At 39.9% G+C, this 25,321-nt stretch overlaps 1 protein-coding gene and 1 pseudogene across 5 annotated transcripts in view; one reads left to right on the top strand and one right to left on the bottom strand.

Annotated features, from left to right (window-relative positions):
- The first annotated feature begins 692 nt into the window (after positions 1-692).
- Positions 693-25,321, top strand: part of Aass (aminoadipate-semialdehyde synthase) — a 59,681-nt gene continuing 35,052 nt past the window's right edge. The window contains exons 1-9 of one of the 5 annotated variants that reach the window (XM_050145949.1): positions 693-814; positions 7,913-8,055; positions 9,208-9,507; positions 13,043-13,219; positions 18,042-18,126; positions 19,991-20,058; positions 20,160-20,306; positions 21,935-22,013; positions 22,123-22,250. In XM_050145949.1, coding sequence (XP_050001906.1) covers positions 9,298-9,507; positions 13,043-13,219; positions 18,042-18,126; positions 19,991-20,058; positions 20,160-20,306; positions 21,935-22,013; positions 22,123-22,250 — 894 coding nt within the window. In that variant the 5' untranslated portion in view covers positions 693-814; positions 7,913-8,055; positions 9,208-9,297. Of the gene's footprint in view, positions 815-7,912; positions 8,056-9,183; positions 9,508-13,042; positions 13,220-18,041; positions 18,127-19,990; positions 20,059-20,159; positions 20,307-21,934; positions 22,014-22,122; positions 22,251-25,321 lie in introns of all 5 variants that reach the window. The other 4 variants (XM_050145952.1, XM_050145953.1, XM_050145950.1 and 1 more) reach the window with 4 other exon arrangements.
- On the bottom strand, positions 22,258-25,315 carry LOC126503979 (40S ribosomal protein S8-like; annotated as a pseudogene).

The following is a 25,321-nucleotide window of genomic DNA, read 5'->3' on the forward strand; positions in this document are numbered from 1 at the left end:
CAAGGGATGGCACTGACCACAGATCATATGGAGAAGTTGACACAAACTATCCAGTACTTTAGGCTTATTTCCAGAAACTTGCCTCACAAGTCTAAATAGAGGAGAAATTTGTGAAAACAGGAGGGATGATGCCCTTCTGGCTGTTACCCCGAGACTCCACGATTGCTGAGGCTAGTCTTTATGAAACACGTTTTTCACAACCCTGAACTCTGTAATGCATTCGTCATCCACAAACTTCTGTTCCTTCGATGTGGTGTACCTCCGTTCTCAGCTATCAGGATTCTAAAAACACGCTAGAATTCTCATCGGACTGGGCTTCCTCCTCCTGTTACAGGTTGTGAAAAGGTGCATTTCATAAAATAAACATGACACCTGCGCTTGCGCTTCTCCAGGAGATAGGCCCAGACGTTTCTTTCGTTCTTTTTCTGTCTTCGCTTGCTTTCTGCCACAGGCAGTTACAAACCTGGTCAATAACCATCTAGGGAGGTCCTGAGCTAAGCTCTAGGGTCAGAGATCTTTCTGGCAGATGAACCTAAGAGTAGAACAGGGGCAGGGCATGACCTAGTACCTGGCAGCGCCTCCGATTGGCGGAAGAGAAGGTTGTTCCTTCGAGGCTGCTGCTGATTGGCTGCAAGAGGGAAGACTTGTGACGTACTTAAAAGTTGAGCAAACACCTCCTCCTCCTTCTCGCCCCCCCCCCCCCCCCCCCCCCCCCCCCGCCCCAAGCCAATTTTTTTTCCCTCACGGAAATCTGAGACTTCAGGGTCCAGATTCAGGAGCTCTTGGCGGCGGAGGACTATTCAGAAGCCACAAGGTGAGAAGAGGGCCGGGAGGGCGACGCTGATGCAGGCGTGATCCCTGCCTGCAGGATGCACTTGCAGCTCCCGGCTCTACCGCGGGACTCCAGCTGTTGGCCACGACAGAGCAAGGGAGGGGGACAAACTTTAGGTCTCACCGCCCAGCTTTCCTGAAGGGAGGGAGGGCGGTGGGCTCAGCTCCTCGGGCGTCTGAATAGGAAGGGGGAGGAGGGCGATGCACTTTTTTTACGGGGGTGGGCGCTGACGATTGTGGTGCTGTTGCTGGGGACTATGGGTTGATGATGAAATTAAAGCTGCAGAGTGAATAACTTATTTATTCTTGGACTGAAAACTTCTTTGACGGTGGTGGCAGATGGAGAGAAGCAAGATTCTTCCTGAGCCCCGGTCCCCATTTGAGTCCGCGGAACTGTGAACTGTGACACAGAATTTTCCACGCCTAGCTGCAGTTTTAGGGATGGCCACTGTGGCTGAGATAGAGGCATGGCGGGGTCAGTCTGTACTCTAATTGAATTAGGCATGAGACAGAAAGTTGGGCAAGTTGGGTTTCTGGTCTCCAAACTCTCGATATCCTGTGTGTGTGTGTGGGGGGGGGGGGGGGTGCTGTGCAGGCCAGGCCGATGCACAAGATGACTCTGTGAACACACACACTTTGTTAACTCTGCCTGGTTGAATGAAGAAAGGGGGAGAAAGGGAGAGAAAGAAGCTGAATAAATGAATTAGTTCCTAAATCAGTAGAGATCGATGTTTCTTGGATATTATGGATCATGAATTGTGAGAATGTGAGCAATGTGTAGCTGTGACCAGCGTTATGAGGCTCGGTAAACCACATTGGATGGTCTATGATATACACAGAGTCTTTCCAGTTCTTTGTACAAAACACAAATGGCATGGCATGGTGTGTGCGCGTTTGCATGTTTGTGTGCACACGCGCATGTGTATTTGGCCACCCCACTCTGCTCCATGAAGGTGAGCGGACCTTGGGCTGCATAAACTTGTTGGCTACAAAATCTGATTGTCATTCTGCGAAGTGTCTTAGGAAGACAAAAGTTGAGTTTGCTTATTGGAGGCATTCCCCCAATCTTCTAGAAAATCCTATTTCTTACCACGGTCGCTGGTTTCATTGAATCTGAAGTGTCATCAGATTAAGGCGCATCCCTATGCCAGAGATGCTAAAATGTGAGAACGTGTCTCAACCTGATCGAAGCAGAGCTAGAATGGTAACGGAAATTACGTGTTCACCTGTGTCTGAAGAATGGCGTTCAGGACAGGCTCTTTCAGTTTGGGTTCTCTTTTCCTCTTCTTGGGAAGCATAATTCACTATAGTGTGACAAAGAGTAAGGACAAGCAGTGTCTTCGACTAGGGGTGTGACTATGCTCACATTGGAGGAATCAGGAGGCTTGCACCATTTTCCTTTCTTCACATTTATTGTGTAGGGCATATGAGACTGGTTCCGGTTGCTAGAGAAGGTTCACAACAGCCTTGAGACTTAGTTGGATTTTGTAGATGATTCACAGATGGGTAAGGTGTGAATCGGGTCACAGAGTGAGTTCAGGTATCAGGACCATTTCAAGGAGGTGAGCCTGAACTCCTCGGCATCTGTCTCCTGCTGGAAACTCTGGCTTCTGGTTATGGTAGTTAATGATACACTGCTAGAGGTTTAGGTAGGTGCCCAGCCTTCCTCTTTGTTGTCTTAACGCTTTGTTTCTCTGTTTAGTGCACTTCAGCGGGATGTGTACAGGCTGATTTATATTCTAAAACTTCAATACATGTGTAGTCCACATTGTCCACTCTCTAATGAGCTAAATGCATCAAAATAATATTGCTAAAAGAACTTTTTTATTTTTTTAAAAAATTATGTTTAAACTTTAGTTCCCCCACCCTGTGTGTTTGTAATGGGGTGGGGAAGATGCGTTGACAATTTAGTTCTTATTTATCTATTATACATGCTCTATTGCATAGGTTTTTGTAATGTATACTTAAATTTTCTCATTATTTATTTTAAGATAAATAATGTAAAATTTTTACCTGGCTAACAAAATTATAAAACTATATATATTATATGGTATATATTATATACATATATTTATAAAAATATATACTATATAGTACTGTTTTAATAGCATGCATATGTTATGTACTGTTTGAATCAGGATAAACATATCATCATCTCAAACATTTGCAATTTCTTTACTAAGAATTCTGTAAAATTCCCTTATAGTTTTTCAAAACAATAGTACATTGGTATTACAGCTATCTAATTGTGCAATAAATTTATTCTTTCTTTTATTTAAAGTTTGAGGTTTTCTGATGTGCCAATACCTTGGAATACAAAAAGAGTAAATCATATTTCCTACACTGGACCAGAAAATTTAGCAAGGAAGCATGAATATAGGAAAAAACCGTTTTGGATTGCACTGCAGTTTAGAACACTGTTTTACATTTCATGGAGTCTAAATCTGTGAGCTAGGGGAGTCAAGTTTTTGTTTGTTTTCTTTGATTTTGAAACAGGCTCCCACTATGTAGTCCTGGCACCCACTAAGGACCAGGCGAGCCTCCAACTCACAGAAGTCCAACTACCTCTGCCTCCAAGTGCTGGGATTAGAGGCATGCACCACCACACCAGACTTTATGAATCAGATTTTTCTATTATTGAATGATAGCAGCTGGAGGATTGAGACAATATGAATTTTTTCAAACCAGATAAATTAACAGTAAGAGACCTGTCCATGAAGTCTCTCTGCAGTTTTATTATCTGTATTACTGTTGCTGTGCACACACCACACACACACACACACACACACACACACACACACACACACACACGCCTGGTAGAAGCAATTTGAGCTGGAAAAGATTTCTTGGCTCACATTAGAAGAAGGGATGAGATTCATCATGGAGAAAAGCCATGAGTGTGAGTGTGAGGTTGCTGACCACACGTGGTCCATGGTCAAGCTGTAGAAAGAGATGAACACTGGAGCTCAGGTTATCCCCCTGCCTCTTTATTCATCCCAGGATCCCAGTGTGTGGAATGGCACCACCAACATTGGGGAGGGTCTTCCTCCCTTAAACCTCTCTGGAGATGCCGTGTCTTCTAGGGCATTCTAAATCTATCAAGTTGACAGGGAAGGTTAATCAACACAGTTCAGGTGGTTTTAAATTTTATTTTTATTTATTTTATTTTATTTTTTTTTTTTTTACCATTTGGCTAGCACATTTATACCAGGTTCAACATGGAAGCATTTGAGCAATGGACTGGGGAAGAGGAAGTGAATATCTGGTGCCAGTGCCTTTGCAGTTCCAGGCTTGGTTCCAACAAGCCTTGGAGTTGGGAGGGATTTGGCTTAGTTAGAACTAAACCATTGTCAGATGCTCTGTTGACACTGGAACTCTTGAAGTTCCCAGGAACACTAAGGTCCGGGAAATGGGTAAGAAGGATAGATATGGAGCCACTGTGTTAGCTTACATATGCTAGGAAGATATGGTATATGGAAATTACCATATACCAAATATGGTATATTCTTTTAAAATACTAATGTGTGTAGTGGGGGAAATGGCCCAGCGAATAAAAACACTTGTCTGTTCTTGCAGAGAACTGGAGTTTGGTATCTAGCTCCTATATTAGGCAGCCCATAAATATCTGGAACCTCACTTTAAGGGCTTGGATTTCCTCTTCTGGATTCAGTGGCTGCTGTACTAATACCACACACACACACACACATACACACACACAAAAAAAAACACAATAAAATAAACCTTAAAAAATACCAAGTATATTTTAAAAGACATCTGCAGGTTTTGAATGAACTAAAAAGACAAAAACAACTTGCATTTCTTATATATTATCATATTTCTTCATCTGAGGTCGATGTTAACCCTTTCATGGTCTCTTAATATTTAATCCAGGTATGTATCCATTTGCTGCAAGTAACTTGGCATTGAAAAACCTCTTCTTGTGATTTAGTAGTTCAGTCACTGAAATATGGGGAGTAGATTGTTCTAATGGTTTAAAATAAGTGGCTGCAACCCTTTAATACAGTCCCTCATGTGATAAAATACATTTGTTGCAACTTCATCACTGTAATTTTGCTGTTACATAGCAAGTTCTATAGTTCTGGAGTGTTTTATTGCTATCAGTGTATTTCTGTGAAACTCACGGTGATACTCTGGAGATTGTTAGAGGCACTTTAAGTTCCCAGTGAATCCTATGTTAGTAGGCATGTACTGTAGAGCTATTCCTTTTTCTTTTTTTCACAGAGACATAAAGAAGAATACTTTTTTTGGGTCTGGCTTACCTCACTCAGGATGGTGTTTTCTATTTCCATCCATTTGCCTGCAAACTTCAAGAAGTCCTTGTTTTTTACTGCTGAGTAGTACTCTAATATGTATATATTCCATACTTTCTTCATCCATTCTTCAATTGAAGGGCATCTAGGTTGTTTCCAGGTTCTGGCTATTACAAACAATGCTGCTATAAACATAGTAGAGCATATACTTTTGTTGTGTGATAAGGCCTCTCTTGGGTATATTCCCAAGAGTGGTATTGCTGGGTCCATGGGTAGGTTGATCCCGAATTTCCTGAGAAACCTCCACACTGCTTTCCAGAGTGGTTGCACAAGTTTGCATTCCCACCAGCAATGGATGAGTGTACCCCTTTCTCCACAACCTCTCCAGCAAAGGCTATCATTGGACTTCCCACAGGGCAGGGAACCCTGACTGCTCTTTGGGCTGACGAGGGAGGGGCACTTGATTGGGGGAGGGGGAGGGAAAGGGGAAGAGACAGAAATCTTTAATAAATAAATGAATAAATAAAAATTAAAAAAAGAAGAATACTTTTAAACTTACATTTTTGTATTTGAAATGTTGACCTTCAATGTCTTGAAGAAAAAAATAGAGTTTTAGGGTCAAGTTCTCCCCTTTTACTCCCTTTCTCTCTTCCCACTCTTCCTTGTGTTTCCCTAGCTCTTTCCCCTCCTGCTCTTACCTCCTCCATATTATGCTGTTGCCTCTTATGGGCACTCGGTAATGTCAGCTGATGTTGCTAGGGTAAATGGGTAAGCCAGAATCATTCCACCTTGTCTAAAAATAAACATGGCATTTACTTTCTAACATTTTTGCAAAATTCACAAAATCTTGGACCAGGAAATTCAGAGTAGCTCTCATAGTCATTGCTGGTAAATGCTTCCTCCTCTCAGTACAATTCTGAAGTCCCCAGTTGCTTTTTACTTTCTCCTGCCTGTTTTCATGGTGCTGGGAAGTGGAACCTGTTTTCATGCTAGGCACATGCTCTTTCTTTGAGCTTCATCCTCTGTCCATTTCCTATTTCTTGATGACCTTAGGTGACCATGAAGCTCTGTGCTGAGAACAGGTCTCAAAGTTCACCCAGTTACAAGTGACCGGTAATAGCTCCTATAATCTCAATTCCTTTTGTTCCCCAAACACCGAGAGATTTAGAATTTACCTTGGCAGGGACTCAGGAAAGACGTTTCAGTCGACAGAAGAATAGGGGTCAAGAGGGAAGCTTTGATAATTGACTGAAGTTGGATGCCAGATTTCTTTTTGAAGCCAGAGCTGGTGAGAGTAGCAGTGTGTCACACCTCATTGTCTAGTGAAATCCCTGGCCTTCGGCAAAGCAGAGAAAATTGCAGGTTTTATCATTGGCTCCTCAGTCTGCCCCAATTGTCAGCTACATTCAGAGGGTCCAGTTGGAGAGTGTGTGTGTGTGGGGGGGGGACCGGGAGGAAAGTGGGAGGAGGGGAGGAAGTGAAAATTTTGATTGATATTATTTATAAAGTAATAAATAGAAAAAGAAAATTGCAGGTTTTAAGCTTCAGTCTAGGAATTCTGCCTCTGCTCAAATGTGAACCACCCAGTAAAACTATAGTGTCCTAATTCTTTATCTGTGAGGAAGGGACTATTTATTATTATATTTTGCAAGAAGGAAATGAGTTAGTATCTGTGAAGGGTGCACCACAGTGTGGGGTTTATAATATTTAATCAATGGTAACTATTTCATTTATTTCAAGTGTAAGTTACAGCAATTTGATAATTTTGAAACTCATTACAAAAAGTGAATGTGACTTCTTAAGAGAATCCTAGTTTCTGATGATTCTGTCTTCCAGTTTCCTTAGATTGTATGACTATGCATGGTATGTGTGTCCCCTGCTTCTCCAAGCCCACACTCACCCCAGAAGTGGAGAGGATGTCACTGAGATTGGGAAGGTGACTCTGGTTAATAATCAAGCTTGGAAGCAGGCACACTAACTAATGGGAATGTGTGCACGTGCCTTCATTTAGGGTCCCTAAGGGAAACTCATAATGTGTTCACCTGTGAATTCAAGAAGCACAGTGTGTGCATGAATGCTTGTGTGTGTGCATGCGTGTGTGTGTGTGTTTGTGTTCATGTTCAAAGGAAACTCTGTCTTTGGAGTTGGTATTTAGGAACAAAGAGGTTCACGTGCATGAGACGTTGCACGTGATCCTTTGGTTGGGGAATAGTAAGTGTTATGGACTTAGGCTCGAGTTTAATGCATTTTTTTGAGTAACAAAATTATATAAATAAGCCCCCAAATACATGTAGTGTTAGCAATCCTGTACTGAAATGTTAAATACTGGTTTGTTCACCTGTATGATATGTGAAATGTTGTTCAGCTGCACCTTTCTTGGGTTTTTGAGCTTAGTGTGTAAAGAAAAAAAAATCCCACAGAATTTATTGGCCATGAAAGCTGCCCTGAGCCATTTCAGGCTTTTGTGTTTTGAAAGAGTTTTAGACAAAAGGTTTATTACAGTTCATAGGTGGGAGCTTAAGAGTCATGGAGAGGGCTTGTTTCTCCATAGCAAGAACAAGCCCAGGAAATAGCACACTCCTAGCTGCTACTCTGGGAACTTTAAAAGGACTTATGTTAGAGACTAGGGTGAGGCATGGGGAGGGGGAAGGGCTGGTCAGTCCAGTTGGGTTACCCACAGACAGTTCAACTCCTGTTATTCTGTAGTGTCTCTCCTTAAATTCCTGATCTTCAACAAAAGCATTCTCAGAACTACTCTCTTGGGGTCCCTTCCTACTGACCAGTTTCTATCTCTTGTTCTCATCATACAGTTTGTCCCCACCAAAGCCTGAACTGGTATCCTGCTGTGTGATTTCAGCTGTGTGCAACTGTCTCTTCCTGGGTGCCTTTCTTCTTGCTTTCTCCTCTGGTTCTGTTGTGAAGTGCTCTCTACATTTACAGACTGCAAGTACTTGTGAGTGTTTGGTCACCGTCCCCATCTATGAGAAAGGTGCTCCTTAGAGCTTAAATTCTCCAGCAAACAAAATGGGTTACTTCAAAATATAAAAGTTTTACTATGTGCTGTCTGTAAGGAGTAGGAAATTTCTAGAACTATAATTTTTTATAGTAGGATTTTTTTCGAGAATATATAATTCCCATAATTTGCTGCCAACCTTCCATAGAAAAATAATAGCATATGAATGATGTAAAAACTTGTTAGCCATATTTGACTAATATGTATATATACAATTTGACTAATATGTAAGGTGTATACAAACATTTGAAAGGGGTAAAGAAAATACTTTTAGACATAGATATTTATATGAACAACCTATATAAAGCTTATTTGTATAGGGCACAGAATATTTATTTTGTAAATATGTTTGTTCTGACTAACTAAATGAGTGGAATTGTGTATGCATGACCAGTAGTGAGAGAACTGGCTGAGACCAGCAGGGCTTCTATGCAATGGGCAGAGGGCTGGTATGGAGAGGAAGCCTCATAGATCTGTGTGAGGGAAACTAGAGTCTGTGGTGAAGGAATCCATGTGATCGAGTGGTCTAGAAAAAATGATCATGAGGTGTTCTGTTTTGTTTTCTCTTTTTTGAGACATCACTTTGAACTCATGGCGACCCTCTTGCTTCAGCCTCCTGAGTACTGGGATTTTAGGCATGCAATACTAAACTCAGCTGATTGTCGGGTAGCAAGGTTTATACGTTTTTTTAAATTTTATTTTATTTCTGCTGACACTTCTTATTGTGGACTTTAAAACAACTCATTTGTGGCCACCAGGGGTCAGAGCACACTGGTGACTCCTATTCAGGAAACTTATGGAGAAATCTCACGAGGACCCTTTAAGACTCTTGTATATCGTTATAGGAATCTTAAGTTTTAAGCCATCAAAATGGGGACCAGTTTGTAAAGACTGATATCTGTTGTTTCCTTACCTTTGTGTAATAGATTAGCACTTTTAAGCTTTTGTGCTAAAAACATATTTAATACAACTTTAAAGAAGTTAAATTAACCAATTTTTGGAGACTTTAGTTTGGTTGGTTAAAGGCACATTTCCTGCTAGAGGTTTGTCCTATTCATGTCTATGCAGTGGGTTGGCTCTCTTTCACAACAGATTTCTGAGGAGACCAGAACTCATCTGTGAGCCCTCCGTCCTTTTCTGTGCTACTGTTGAAAGTTGCCTTTACAGCTACCAGACTTGAAGATGCTGCGAGTACAGAGGCCGAGAGTGGCCAGGCTGAGAGCGTGCCTCTTCCGAGGGCTCCACCACAAGCCAGTGATGGCACTCCGGAGAGAGGACGTGAATGCCTGGGAGCGCAGGGCACCTCTGGCTCCCAAGCACATCAAGGGCCTCACCAAACTGGGATACAAGGTCTTGATACAGCCTTCCAATCGACGGGCCATACATGACAAGGTGAGTACGTTTAACACTAGAAATATCTGTGAACACAACAGTGGTGATTCAGAAGCATTTTAAGAAAAGCAAAATATGTTCATTTCACTTTAATTCCATTATTTTGCTAAAAGTATTTTACCCCATTCCACACGTTTCCCTCTGGGTGTATAAGGGTCTGCTTTTAGATGTTTTGGGGTCTCAGTCTTTCTCTCCATTAGGCACAGCCCCTCCTCCTTCAGGTGCAGCTCCACTTCTGGGACTAGAAAGACAAAGACTAAGTTGCCATTCTTGCACCCAGGGAAGGCTCCTTCAGGTAGTTTATTCTTCGTGAGGGTGTACCTCAAGAGCTGTTTTGATAGCTCTTTACATTCATCTCTGCTTATTTTTTTTAAATAATCATAACAGAAGTTATAGTCTTGTTACAACTTTAGGAATATATATGCACATGTCCTTTTGCAGGATCATTTGAAAGTGGTTGCAAACATTCTAACACATTAGCACTTAATGCTTTGCTGTGTATTTCCTAGACAGGGCTTTCTTACATAACCACTGTATTATTTTCACACAAGAAATAGCACCCCATAATCTATGCTTTTGTCGTGTTTTAGACAGGTTCTCATGTAGCCAAGATTGTCTTTGAATTTTCTGTGTAGCCAAGAATGATCTTGGCCTTCTGACCCCTTTTTCTTCTACCTCCCAAGTGCTGGGGTGGCAGACATTAGGCAGCCTGCCCTGTTTCTCATACAGTCAGTGTTCAAGCTCTTTGCTGGCTCAATTAAAGCTTACCTAAGATTCCTACAGACTATTGTTACGTATCTTTAGTTATGATCTGGGGCATCTCCTCCCTTCCTGATTTTATTTTAATATCATTTATTTCTTTTTTGAGGAGTTCAAAGAACTGAACTGTTGCATGTTCTGCTTCTGAGAAGAACTAGTATGATTGCGTCCTCGGGATTTGATTTAGGCTAGACAACTGAAGCATAAATGTCAGTCACATATCAGCTCCCCATAGCACTGCATCAAAGACCCAAGATACCAAGATGGCCCACCATCAGCTATGTGTGATCACTTGGTTGAGGTGGTTCCCAGATAATCTCTCCAGTGTGGAAATGTATCTCCTCCTTTGTCCTTACTGTGTAATCAGTAAGCACTGTGTATTTTGGGATCTGTGAAATTCTTGTTCTTTGGCTCCTCAACTGGCTTTATCAGCACTCTTTGGGAATCTCCCCCTGAATGACAGTTTGCACAGAAGCTTGCAAAACTGTTTGTTTCTGACGTTAATACACTTGCTAGTTTGCTTGCTTCTCTTTGTTCTCTTTTGCTTTTTGATTATTATTTGGGATTATGAACCTTTTTATTCAGCTCATTCTTTTTGAGTATTGTAAGTATCCCAAATTTGGTTATGGGAGTTCATTCAAGGAGGTTCAATTGTTTCTGGCACAGCTAATCCCCGTCTTTGAACTGTCTCTTTTCCTCGAATAGCGTATCATCCCACCGTTGTCATGCACGTCCTCTACTTGCACCTGGGATTTACTATTTTATTAAGAAATTTTTATTTTTTTTTAGTATATAGAAATTACGATCTGGTGTCTGGCATTTTTACTAAGGTATTAGTGCCCTTAAGTCCTTTTAGGAGACAGACTTTATAAGCCTAAGTGCATGTGCCTACACACGACTGCACACACACACACACACACACACACACACACACACACACACACACTGTTTTAGTCATGAGCTAATAATATTCTACATTAAAAGTTGATCTTGGAAGGTATTTTTAAAGTTTAAAAAGTGGTTTTGGGACCATAGTACTACTATTTCGATTAACAGCTCATTAAACGAAACCCGATGTCACTTACTTCCAAGTGTTTTTATGGCCTTTACACCCACAAAGCTTATTCTGAATGTTGTTTTAATTTTTATATGTTTTATGTGTGATTATGTTATCAATGTGATAATAGATACACATATTATAATTTTTACTCAGCTGTAATGTTTGCTTTTAAATTTCTTTGAATTTGATATTTATAAATTTTAGAGATGCAGTCTAGCCCTCGTCCTGATCTACTGCCCATTCCCACTTGCCTCAAAACATCTTTTAGTTTCTGTTGTTGTTTCTATTAGCATCTGTGTTTTTGTGTTCTTATTTCATGCTTGTTCATTTATAGGAGGTCATATGTCATACATATTATTTTGTGTCTATATATAGTGCATATATATGAGTATATAAAGATACTATATAATATCTATAGGTAAACACATCTTGTTTTATTCAGTCAACAGCATATCTTTGGCATTGTACCATGTCTTATTCTATTGATTGTTGTGTGCTATTACATTGCATGATTTTACCATGGTATATGTAATCCGTTTACTACAAATGTGCTGTTTTTAAAGAAACCAGATAAAAAATGTTTTTTTTTTTATCCTCTCTCCTACCCATCTACACTTTGTCTAAGTACATTACTGTGTCTTGATTTTGTTTAACTGCTACTGTAGATGGTCTTAAAATTTCCTTAGGTCATGTCACTCCTTTACTTAAAAAATCTTAATGACTGTCTCTTAACGTCTATGTGCTAACTAGATCATCTTGCTTAAGTGTGTAATCTTCAGGTGTCCCAATGATAAAACTGGGATAGTTCTACCTCATGGGAATTATGTGAGAATTAAGTGAGGCAACTCATGCAAAGAGCCCATCAAAATATACAATAATACATTAGTCAACTAGTGTTGTTGTTATCTGGTAGATCTCATATTAGCCATGATGGCATCTTTCACACAGAATCATCAACGCACCCTATCACTTTCATGTCTGTATGTGTGCACCTGTCGTCAGGTGTCTTGCTGCTGCTGTTGTAGACCTCATCTCCTCCTCTCACCACCCACCCAACCTTTTTGATTAACTTGACTTTCTGTATTTCTTATCCTAATATCCACTAGCCTAGCATGTTCCACAGATTCTCCTGATTGTAATGTTCTTGAGTATGACCTAATGCTGTGCTCCTGGCATATTACGAGAGCTCCTTTGTGGAGACACCTTTCCTGCCTTTCACTTTGCTATTTATAGCACAAATCTGCACCTTAGAGAATAGCTGTTAACTGAACCAAAACAACAGCAACAACAACAAACCAGTGGTGGGCATATATCCTAGCTCTTAATACAAAAGGGTTGCAAATCAATACTTGACATGGAGTGTTTCAGCATGCTTTCAGTACATAATTCTGTGACAAAGGTCTCCTGTAGCTCACACTAACCTGGAACTTACTAGATAACCAATGATGACCTTGAACATGTGTTCCTCTTATCTTCATTTGTAATCAAAGTATAATCTGGCTGCTCTTAACTGTGAGTGAATACTGGATTTTCCAAATCTTCTATAAAACCCAAGCAGGATAGATACATCTTAATTGAAGAAGATACCCTGTTATTTGTACTAATTCACCAAACCCCATCCTTCTCAAAGTGGTTGTACCTTTGCATTTTTTGTTAGTAAAAGCATGTGTATTACAATCTGGGAGAGTAATCTTTGGTCCAAATTGCAATCCCCAGGAGTATGCCAGGGCTGGTGGTATTCTTCAGGAGGACATCACAGAAGCTTGTCTAATTTTGGGAGTAAAAAGACCTCCAGAGGAAAAACTGATGTCCAAGAAGACTTATGCCTTCTTTTCCCATACAATAAAGGCCCAGGAAGCCAATATGAGCTTGCTGGATGAGGTTCTGAAACAGGTAATTGTGACCAGTATTCATGAGCAGTAATGCAGCATTGGACAGTAGATTTGTCACTTCATGTTAGCAGGAGATGGGATCCATGGCAGGGTGCCCAATGAAGAGCTGTCCTCGGCTACACAGGTTTGGAGTATACATCTCATTATTTTATATATTCTGAAATAGATTAATAAAGGTTTGTTTTTCCTCCCTCAAGCAGTTACTAATTTATAAGGTTAAGTGGGTATGTCCCACCATGTAGCATTCAAGAGCTGAAAAGAACCTCAGATATCTTGCAATCTAATGGCTTGTTTTTTACATGAGACTCAGAGGGGTACAGTAACTTAACTGAGCTTACACAGCTCTATGGCACAATAACAGAACTAGAAATGCTTTTACATTCATCACTATTCATAAAATATGTAGTATATTTTGAATATATTTTCACACCGTGAACATATTAATAGCTACTTAAAATGGGAATGACCACTGAATGAAATCAGTATTGAGTGCCTACAATGTGTCTTACACAATTCACCTCAGTGAAAGTGCAAAATAGCCACTATCCTTGTGTTTTTGATGCCACATTCAGTGGGAGGAGGCAGAGATAAGCAAAGAAGGCAGCCCGTGTCACCAGAACATAATCAGTAAAAGAGATACAGTACTGAAGGAGAAAGGAACATGAACACCAAGAGGGGACAAGGCAACTGTTGATAGGGCCTCATCCCAAAGGTGGTATTTGAGTAGATATTTGAAGGAGACAAAGGACCAAGCTATGTCTGATGATGATGAGTCTTCTAAGAAGATAGGCATATATCTAAAAGGTTTCTGTGAATGGGTGGATACAGTAGGCCATGTACTAACATGCTTAATCTTCCTTTTGTATGGTAATGGTTGGAGGTATAAGGAAGAAAGCAACACTAATCAGATAACTTAGTCTAGGGCCAGTCTAGTCTACAGGCAATAGATGAAGGTGGCTAGCTCCTGGGTGGTGGAGTAGATGCTGTGATGTTTGTGGAACCTTACTTCATTTTAGAGGTGAATTCTACAAAATTCCTTGATGACAGGAAGGTAGAATTTGAGGATGGCCATGTTGTCTATGAGGAGAGCAAGCTAGGTTGTATCTATGCACAGTAAGCTATGTTGGGAACGGAGGGGTTTAGCTTGTCATATATCTACATTTGACAGTTGTCAGAAAAGTGGATAGTATATTGGATATGAGTTTATAGCCCAGGAGAGCAGCTTTGCCTGACCAGAACTGTGAGAGAACAGGTAGTGTGTATACTCAGGGGGCTAGATGAGTGTGGGTTGTGAGTGGAGATACAGACCAGAGCCTTGGCCCATGGCCTACAGTAAGGATGATAGAGCATTTGATATAGAATATGAGAATAAAACGGAGGGTTGCATTTACTAAAAATACTAGCAATGGAGAAAATGGGTTTTGCATAGGGAAATAGGATATGTTCCTTTTAATTTCAAACCACTTTGAAGCAAATAAACTCTTTTATGGAGAACTTCAGAGACATTTTGTTATATGAACTTTTGGGTCTCATTAGAAAATTAATAAAAACAGACCTAGCAGGATGGCTTTTGGGCAGTACTCCAACAAGCCCACATTCAGAGTTGGTTATACATTGAACATCATTAAATTTGTAAACTTGATTTTAAATTATACAGTTTTCTTCCCCAGTACTGGGTTAGCAACCCATGACCTTGCACATGCTAAGCAAGTACTCTATATTATGCTTAGTAATGTAACCAAGATCACTAATTCCCACATTCTTTGAAGAGATAAAAGTATTGTATAAGTATAATATAGCTTTTAAGAACCCATTTGTTGATAGAGGTTGGTGTCCCACCCTATCCCATAGTCATTCATTCCCATAGGAACACAGAGAGGCCTACATTAATTATAAACTGGTTGGCTTATTATCTCAGGCTTCTTATTAAGTAATCCTTACATCTTAAATTAACCCATAATTTTTGTCTGTGATAGCCATGTGGCTTGGTACCTTATATCAGTGAGACATTCTCATTTTGTGTCCTTTGTGTCTTGGTAATGACTGCATACTGAGTCTTTCCTCTTCCCAGAATTCTCCTACTCTGGTTGCCCCACCTGTACTTCCTACCTGTCTACTGGCCAATCAGTGTTTTATTAAACCAATTCAAGTGACAAATCTTTACAGGGTACAAGACCATTATCCCAAAGTACTTCTCCCCCTTTATTTTCAAAGTAGGAACTCTAAATCTAATCTCCTTTGTTTAGCTTTCTTCCTGACCATTATCCATAACAACTTGTAACCAATACTGTAAACAAAGCCCAACATACATAATCCAGTTTTGGGGAATGTGGGTGTAGATTTTAGGCTACTTCCTGCTTATTGAGGGCACTGATAATCTTATGGGGACCTAAAGAAAATTTAGGATTATGGTCAAGTCCTGACTGGAGTATTCTGTGAGGCTTGATCATCTCAGCCAGCAGTCTTGAGGCTGTTCTGGATGTAGAACTTAGAGGAAACTCCAAAAGAAGTCCTCTGAAAAGTTGGATCATCTGGGCCATGCACTCCTATCGGAGATTTTTCAGAGGGTCTTCCTTGATCAAAACTTATTTTCTTAGCCAAGAATGAATCCACAGCCTCTCATTTCCTGTGGAAACAAAACCAAAATCTCTTCTCCAAAGTAAAGTATCTTTTGACTTAAATTTTTAAAGTTAAGGCATTTTCAAAATATATATGTTGATTAATCCAGCAGCATTTACAATCAAATGCCTTTTATCAGCTATTGCTCCTTCCTCATCCACCAAAAAATTCAAAGACAACACAATAGCATCCAGTATCCAGATTCTCTGTGTATTTTCCATCTTTGTGTGCCTTCATTTTAAACTGTTTTTTTTCTTTTTCTTTTTAATTTTTGTTTTTTTTTTGAGGCAGGGTTTCTCTGTTTATCTTTGGCTGTCCTTGAATTCACTCTGTAGACCAGGCTGTCCTTGAACTCATAGAGATCCACCTGCCTCTGCCTCCTAAGTGCTGGGAATAAAGGTGTGTGCCACTACACCCAACTACTCTCTTTTTTAAAAAATGACTTTATCCTCTTTTTTTTTTCCTTCCAAGCCTACATATATTTTTAACACATGGTAAACCATTTAGAGATTTTTTTTTTGGTCTGAATCTATCTTTACTGTATATCTCTTTTTCTGACCACATGAATCTTTAAGTTGCTAAGTGATTTGGATAGGTTTAAAGCAGTGGCTTTGATGACTGGATCCACCCCATTCCTCAGCTTGCAGAGAGTCTAACTTCATGGCAGAGGTATTGGTGGGAGCCATGTTTATTGCTACAACTCTATGGAGTTTCAAGGTCCATGTCACTATCAAGAAGTGTGCTGTTGGTGATTCATAAACACCATTTAAGTATTTGGTGGAGAAGCCTGTTAAAAGAGCTGAAGGTTTTTGCAGCTAAAAGTGAGTCAGGAATCCTCTCTGAAATGAGACGTGCTTGCCCTTAGCAAACAGAGCCCACCTGAGCAAATGCTGCTACCAATAAGCTGTGTTTAACTTTTTTCTGTGTTCTTTTGTGTCTTGAATTACTTCCTAAGATCTCTCAGGTTTTATGTGGATGTGGTTGTCCCACATTGGGCATCAATTTGTAAGCAGAGGCTGCTTATTCGTTTCCTGGCAACCCAGACATGAATAATCATACAAAAACTAAATTAATTACAACACTGCTTGGCCTATTAGCTCAGGCTTCTTATTAACTAACTCTTACATCTTAAATTAATGCTTTTCTATTAATCTGTTTATCAACATGAGTCTGTGGCTTACTAGTAAGGATCCAGCATCTGTGTTCTTCAGCAGCTATGTGGTGTCTCCTTCACTCTGGCTACTCTTCATATATCCAGCTTGGCTATTTTCTGTTCTGCCATAGGCCAAAGCAGTTTTATTCATTAACCAATCAAAGTCACACATATCCAGAAGGACATCCCACATCCTACATTAAAGGGGCTTTCTTGAGAGAGGAAAGGTCTTTGAAGAAAAAGAAAGAATTTATATTTGTCAAAGATCAAGGAAAGAGGGAAAGAAAGGAGGAGTAAAATGGAGAGGAGAGAGAGGGAAAGAGAGAATGTTGGGATATACTGTTGTTATTTTTTTTTTTTTTAGGTAAAAAGGATAGTTTAAATAACTAAGGAACAGGGGGCTGGAGAGATGGCTCAGTGGTTAAGAGCATTGCCTGCTCTTCCAAAGGTCCTGAGTTCAATTCCCAGCAACCACATGGTGGCTCACAACCATCTGTAATGAGGTCTGGCGCCCTCTTCTGGCCTTCAGGTATACAGACAGAACATTGTATACATAATAAATAAAATTAAAAAAAAATAACTAAGGAACAATGTTCAGGAAGAATATTCCAACAAAAAGAGGTATTAGTTCAAGAAGACTGACTAGGAAGGATTTGGAATGAGCAAGGATTTGCTTGCACACAGGGATTCATCTTAGGAAGGATGTGTTTTCTTTGGTACCAGCAGACTGACAATAAGAAGGGACATAGGAATATTTCAAATAGTTTTGGGCAGGTTGGGGAACCTTTGCCTCAGTTATGTTCTTACCTCACTTCAAAGGACGTGTTTAACAAGAAGTTCATTCTTTTAGCTCTAATTACAGCTGGTCTGTGATCAAACATTTTCAAAGCATTTAATGGTGCACCTCCTGTTAATGGGTTAGTTAGTCAACATGCATTTCTTAAGAGGGGAAAAATATAAATTTTTTATTTCTTTATATGTGGATTACTAATATATTGAATTTGAGCTGAATTTACCTGCTCACAACAGTTTCTTTTTTTATTTTTTTCAGGAAATTCGACTAATTGATTATGAGAAAATGGTGGACCACAGAGGGTCTCGGATAGTGGCATTTGGACAGTGGGCGGGTGTGGCAGGTAGGTATGGCAGGGCTCATGTAACCTTCTAAGTCTGACTCAGCAGTACAGGTGTGTTTCTCTTTCCTATGTTTACTGCTAAAACAAAAACACAAAGAAAAAAAAGGAAGCAAGCAAAAGGTTAATACCTAAGAATATGTTTTGGTTTTCTAGATGATCCTGTGAAGAAACAAAGTTATGTTTGGTAATGGGACACCATAAGCAGAAAATTTGGGGGATGAACTTCTTTACCAAGTGAGGGTTGAGCTGTACTGACTACTGTTCCACGTCATTTTGGACTCATCCAGGTGACTGTTCTTTTCTCTAGGGAAAATGAACAGGCCAGAAATATGTTAATTGATTCAGGAGTAACGCCATATCTGTGAATAGGATGTGGCTTTTATTCTTTAAAAAGTCATGAAGGCAAGGTAATCCAGAAGTATAGTGTCAGTACTACTTGCTAGGGGAAGAGCATTGAGTTGGAAATAGCTGTTGGTGGGTTGACCTTCAGACAGTGCATCGGAAGCTGGGACTTGCTGGCCAAGTAAAACCTACTTAAACAAGTAAGGAGGAAGGAATGGTAGGCACATGTAAAGCCCTGCTATCTAAATAGGGGGCTGGGGAGATGGCTCAGAGGTTAAGAGCATTGCCTGCTCTTCCAAAGGTCCTGAGTTCAATTCCCAGCAACCATATGGTGGCTCACAACCATCTGTAATGGGGTCTAGTGCCCTCTTTTGGCCTGCAGGCATACACACAGACAGAATATTGTATAAATAAATAAATATTTAAAAAAAATCTAAATAGATAAAGTAAAAAAGGGAGATAGCTCTATGCAGAGGGAAGTAACTTAAGAGAGAACACTGTAATCTCCTCTGTAAACATTGAAAGAACAGCAAAAAATGTACTAAGGCTAGTGAGCTTGACAAACTTATGAATTAGACAAACCTTTAGAAGACACAAATGGCTGAGACAACTGCAAGAAAAAATTGGCTCTGCAGTATTACGTAAACTCAACTCATAAGAAAAGGAAAACATTTTATAAAAGGAATTTTATTTTTAATGCAAAAGCTCTTGTTGTGACAGACTGGAACTCAGAAGCTTGAGGCAGAAGGATTGTCATGAATATGAGGCCAATGTGGGCTACATAGAAAAACTCAAAAAATTTACTTATTTTTTTTTGTGAATTTCATTCATGAGTGCTAGATTTACATCATTTCCACCTCTCCCTCTTTCTCCTACCCCTTCTATGATCCCCACCCTCCCTCTCAATTTTATGACCTCTTCTTAAATTATCATTATTACACATGTACACACACCTTGCTGAGTCAATTTAGCATTGCTTGTATGGACATGCATTTAGGGCTGACCCCTTGGGATTGAATAACCTATCTGGGAGCTTATTCCTGGAGAAAACTCATTCTCCTTTTCTCAGCATTAATTGGTTCCCTGTACTTCTTCATTTAGGAGTGGGCCCTTATGAAATTCTTCTCATACATATTGGCATGTCAACTGGTGCATGTCACTGTGCAGGTCTTGTTTCAGCAACCACATGATTGACACTTCATGAGCATAGCTTTCGTGTCTTGTGTCTAGGAGACACTAGTTAGCAGCAGACAACCTGTCCTTACTGTCTGTACTTACAAGTTTTCTGCCATTCTTCCAAAGTTTTCCTTCAGCCTTAGGTGTAGGGTTTACACTACAGATGTATCATTCAAAGCTGGCTCACTTATTTTCTGAAGTTTGAACAACTTCATAGTAATCTCTATCTGCTGAGAAAAAGAACTTCTTTGATGAGGGGTGAGAGATACTATTAGTGAGGATAAGTAAGACCATTATTCAACTGCACTCAATTAATGGTCCTTTTGTCGGTCTGGTTCTGTGACAGGAATGATCAATATTTTACATGGAATGGGTTTAAGGCTCCTTGCTTTGGGACATCATACACCTTTTATGGTGAGAGATTTTATTTTTTTATTGGAAATGTGCCACATTTTCAGCATAGAACACCTTTGAGATAGTGGACTGACGTGAATTGTGTGTGTGCTTGCTTTCAGCATCTTGGCATGGCTCACAACTACAGGAACAGCAGCCAGGCTGTGCAAGCTGTCCGCGATGCAGGCTATGAAATATCTCTGGGTTTAATGCCAAGGTCAATAGGACCCTTAACCTTTGTGTTCACGGGGACTGGCAATGTATCAAAGGTAGCCCCACCCATCCTCTCTCTCAAGCAATCTGAAATGCTGAACATTTTGTGGGCATTTCAAACCCAATGAATGACCATTCAATTTGGAATATTTCTGTTGTCAATGTTTTATGTTTTTACTATAACAAATAACAGTACTAACCCAAGCACGTTCTTTGCTTTTAGTTGATATCATCTATTAAAACAGTGGTTCTCAACCTGTGGGTCATGATACCTTTGGAGGCTGGACAACCTTTTCACAGAGTTAATATATCAGATATCCTGCCTTTCAGATATTTACATTGCAATTTATGACAGTAGCAAAAATACAGTTTTGAAGTAACAACAAAAATAATTTTAAGGTATAGGTTCACCACAACATGAAGAACTATAGTAAATGATCACAATATTAGGAAGGTTGAGAACCACTGTCTTAGAGGCTTAAAGTGTCCCTTCACCCTTCTGTCTTCCTTCCCTCCTTCCTTGCTTCTCTGTCTCCTTCTTTTTGTTAACTCCTTGTTAATGATATAAAGCACCGTCCTTCAAGTAATGAGTTGTTCCTTCATTAACTGCTTGGAATCTTGCTAGTAACTAAGTATCTTAGTTAGAGTTTCTCTTGTTGTGAAAAATAAGGCATTTTTTTAAAATTATTGTTAAAGGGGGTAATCCATTGTGTGTGTGTTTACATCCCTGGGCTAGCAGTCCTGAATTCTATATAAAAGCAGGCTGGCTTTCTTCAGAGATGAACAGTTCTGTGGAAGTATAGAATAAACACTTTCCTCCCCATGAGCAAAAGCAAACTGGCGAGAAAAGGGTTTATTTGGCTTAAACTTACAAATCACTGTTCATCATCAGAGAAAATCAAGACAAGAACTCAAACAGTGTAGGAACCTGGCAAAAGGAGCTGATGCAGTAACCATCCATGGAGGGGAGCGGCTTACTGCCTGACTTCCCCTGGCTTGCTCAGCCTGCTTTCTTATAGAACCTAGGATTATTAGCCCAGGTATAGAAACGCCACAATGGACTGGGTGCTCTTCCATTAAGCACTAATGAATAAAATTTCTTTATAGCCAGATTTTAAGGGGGCATCTTCTCAACTTAGTTTCCCTCATTTCAGATAACTCCAGTTGTGTATCAGGTTGCCCTAAGACCAGCCAGCACACTAAGGAAGATTAAGACTGGAATTAATGCTTCCTTCTGGAGGGGTGTTGCGGCTGCATTTGTAATCTCCTGGAGAAACTTGTATTTGAAAAAATAGGTCTCTAGTGCAGGAGCTTTATGAACAGAAACTCTGAGTGCTAAATTGTAAAGCATGCATCTGATCCTTTCCTTCCATGGTAGACCGTTTTCCCACTTAAAATAATTTCCATAGTGAATCTAAAAGTAAATAGGCACATTGTATTACACCCATGTTTTTAAATTCTTGTTGCTATTCTGAAGAACAAGTTAAAATGCTGAGTCCTTCTAATGCAACTGAAACCAAAACAGGTTTGTAAGCTCCCAGCATGACACCCCTCTGTGATTCTGTGTTGTGATTCTGGTTAGAGGACAGGGCAAGGGCAACTATGCAACAGTGAATCCTTGCAGGAAATCTGTTGACCACGTCCCTACTGAGGTTTGACTCTTTTGCTCATGCACTATTGACAGGGAGCCCAGGCAGTCTTTAATGAGCTACCTTGTGAGTATGTGGAGCCCCACGAATTAAAAGAAGTTTCAAAAACTGGAGGTAAGGGGTGAGGGAGGACCTTATCTTTTGTAATCGTCTTTGTGTTAATATTTTACCACCACAGATTGCTATCATTTGTCCCTTTACTAATCCCTTCTTTCTTTGTAAGACCACAGGAAAGTGTATGGGACGGTGTTAAGTCGCCATCATCATCTTGTCAGGAAAACAGATGGTGTGTATGATCCTGTAGAATATGAGAAATATCCCGAGCGCTACATCAGTCGTTTTAATACAGATGTGAGTATCTGGCTTTGATTTGGTTGCTATGGCACACCGTAGTTAAGCAGTTTTCCGAGGGAAAAATTGTGAATGTATAGACTAATCTGTTGGTTCCTTGTGTAGACTGTGAGTCCTTTGGTTCTAGTGCATTGGACTTAGTAGTTGGCTCCCACTGACACCTGGGATTGAGGTGATCTCTGCTTAGTCTTGGTGGCTTCTGTGGAGATGCTCATTGCTTCAGTCTTTCTCGACTTCACAATGCATGCACTCATTAGTTCTAAGCCGATTTCTGGAAAGCTTTGTTTCTAAGTTAGCCTCTACTGGTTAGTACTATTGGCAAAAATGCAGGTCTTTGAGGCTTGATCTTAACATGTGTCCTAACTTTTAATTTTTTTCAGTACTAGGAAGTGAAACCAGTGTTTCTCAATCTCAGCAAGTGCTGTACCATTGAGCAACATCCCCAAAGGCTTATTCTTTCTGTTGCCAAAAATTATCACCATAATCCCATTGAGCATCTTATCTAGTTTTAAAGACCTAAGACTTGAAAGAAAAGAGATTATTAGTTTACTATTTTGGAGGCTTGAACAAAACATGGTTCAGGTTCTTTCATAGATACTCATAGGCTGCATCACATCATGGTGGGAGGTCATGCATGTAGCCTCTGCCTTCTTCTGGTTAAACCATGAAGAATCATCGTGGAAGCTCTACTCTTCTCTAATATAATTTAATCACTTTCTAAGGGCTTCACCTCTTAAAACCATGGTTGCATTCAACTTCTACTCTCTTAATACCATGAATTCTAGGCGTTGCTGGTGAGTCTTTGTATGAGTTCAAGGGACAACTATATTTCAATCATGGTATTATGTCACTGACCCTATAAAACTTATGCCCTCACATTTAATATATGTTCATTTCTTTTCTAGTAGTTCCAAAGTCTAAACTCAAGTTAACTTCAAACTCATGAGTCTCACTTGGAACTCAAGTCTAACATCATTGGATGCAAAGTCATATAAAACAAAAGCCAAGCTGGGTATTTCTAAGATACAGTAGCAAATTAGCCTCACAGGATATATTCCATTTGAAAAGTCAGGAACAGACAAGAAGAAAAGAGTCATCAGCCTAAGGCAAGACCCAAGCCAATATGGACAGGCATTGTTTCCTAAAACTCCAAGATACATCTTGTGCTCATCTGCTAAGACATACAGTCTGTCATGTAACAGCTCTCCTCAAATAAGCTGACAAACTAGAAACCAAATCCAATTCAAAATGCACATACATGTTATGAAAAGAAATGCTTTACATAATTTTAAATGTGTTTGTAAATGTAGTCCCTTTAGATTATGGTATGAAATTTTGCTATTTTAGCATGTATAGATAGTGTGTTATGGAGGAAGTTCTTTCCTTTCATGTGGGAATGCCCTGTGATACTTAAAGCACAAAAGGTATATTAAAAACAAGTTAGGATGAAGTACATTTCATCCCTTCTTTGAAAAAATATATTTATTTCTTTATTTAATAGAACAATAAATATACCTTTATTCCATGAGCTATAGAATGATGGTTTATTTGCCTTTCTGTGATTCAATCTCCCTTAGATAGAACTCCAGAGTCTTGCCTTTTAGCACATAGCCATCTGCTCCGCCACACTGGCCTGGTCTTGAGGTAAAATGCCAGGCAAGATGCTTGCCCTGCTGGAGCAGCTCCTCTAAAGGATGGCTGATTTTGGTGCTCATTTTCCTTTCATCATATTTCTTTTGAATTTTCTTTGATTTTTTTAAAAATATTTTTTCATCCTCAGGATTCATCTTGCCCCTCCTTCTTGTGGCCAGGGGCAGTGGCATAGAGGGACTCATTCAATGTCAGTATGGTGTGCTGTCAATAAGCACAACGCAGTTCTTCACCACGGTCTTGGTGTGGACCAGCTCATCACTGGATACACTGTAGACAACATCAATGATTCACTCAGAACCCCAGGAAAAGTTCCCCACATCCAGTCTTAGGGCACAGCACTTCTAACTGCCTCCTCGCTCTCAGACTGTGTGTATACTACGAAGGCCAATCTTAGTATTGACAGCAGGATGTCTCAGCTCACTCTTCCGCTTCTTGGGGTAGGATTTTCTCTTACTCATTGTCTTATGGTACTTGTGTTGTCCCAAGAGATGCATATCTCTCGGTATTGGCCGGAAAGAGTCATCCATTCTTTATTAGTTTCACACATATTTGTTTAGTGCCCCCTTTTCTCTCACTCCCAATGTACTGCTATTTGATCACATTCCTGGCCTCTTTTCCATGTCTGTCTCTTTATGTATCTGTCGCTCTCACTCTATGTATTTATATATGTGTATATAAATGTGTGTATGGGCCTACATATGTAAATATAAACTGCCCAGTCCATGTAGTATTACTTGTATGTACATGATTCTGGGCTGATCACTCTGCTAGACAAAGAGCAATAGGCAATAAGGAATACTATATTAACAGTAGGAGATAGTCTTTCTGATGATGAGCCCCCTAGTTGGTTTTCTGCCCCTAATTTTATCCTGACCATAAATATTAGTGATTAGATGCAGATACATACTGAAACTGATGGTGACCCTCTTGCACATGTGCATGTACATGTGTTTGTGTAAGCTGTTCCCCAGAGAGACTCTCTGATTAATCCCCAGGGCATCCTTTGGAGGACTGTTATCCCCATCTGACAAGTAAGAAGAGGAATAGAGTTCAGAGATGTTGGGTGTGATTGAAGTTATGCTCTATGGGATTTGAAATGAAAAGAGAGTTCTGGATCACTTGGTTCTTTGCTCTTTTATTTTTCCTAGCTATGCATCATATTGTAGAATAAAATATACATGTATTAATTGATTCATTTCTTATCATGGAGTAATTCTATGGCAATTCATTTCTTAGCATGGAGTAATTCTATAGCGAATGGTGGGTGGATATTATCTTTTTCCTCAGAAGATGTCAGGTGACCATGAAGGCACCACTGATGATCTGCCATGGGCTTTGCTCTAATGCAGTTTTCTTTCAGTGTATAATATTAAAATGAGCTCCATCCTGTTGTCTTGAACATGGAACTTGATTCACAG

This window comes from Alexandromys fortis, unplaced genomic scaffold (assembly GCF_014885135.2).
Source record: "Alexandromys fortis isolate MF-2015 unplaced genomic scaffold, M_Fortis_MF-2015_v1.1 scaffold_34, whole genome shotgun sequence".
NCBI lineage: Eukaryota > Metazoa > Chordata > Mammalia > Rodentia > Cricetidae > Alexandromys > Alexandromys fortis.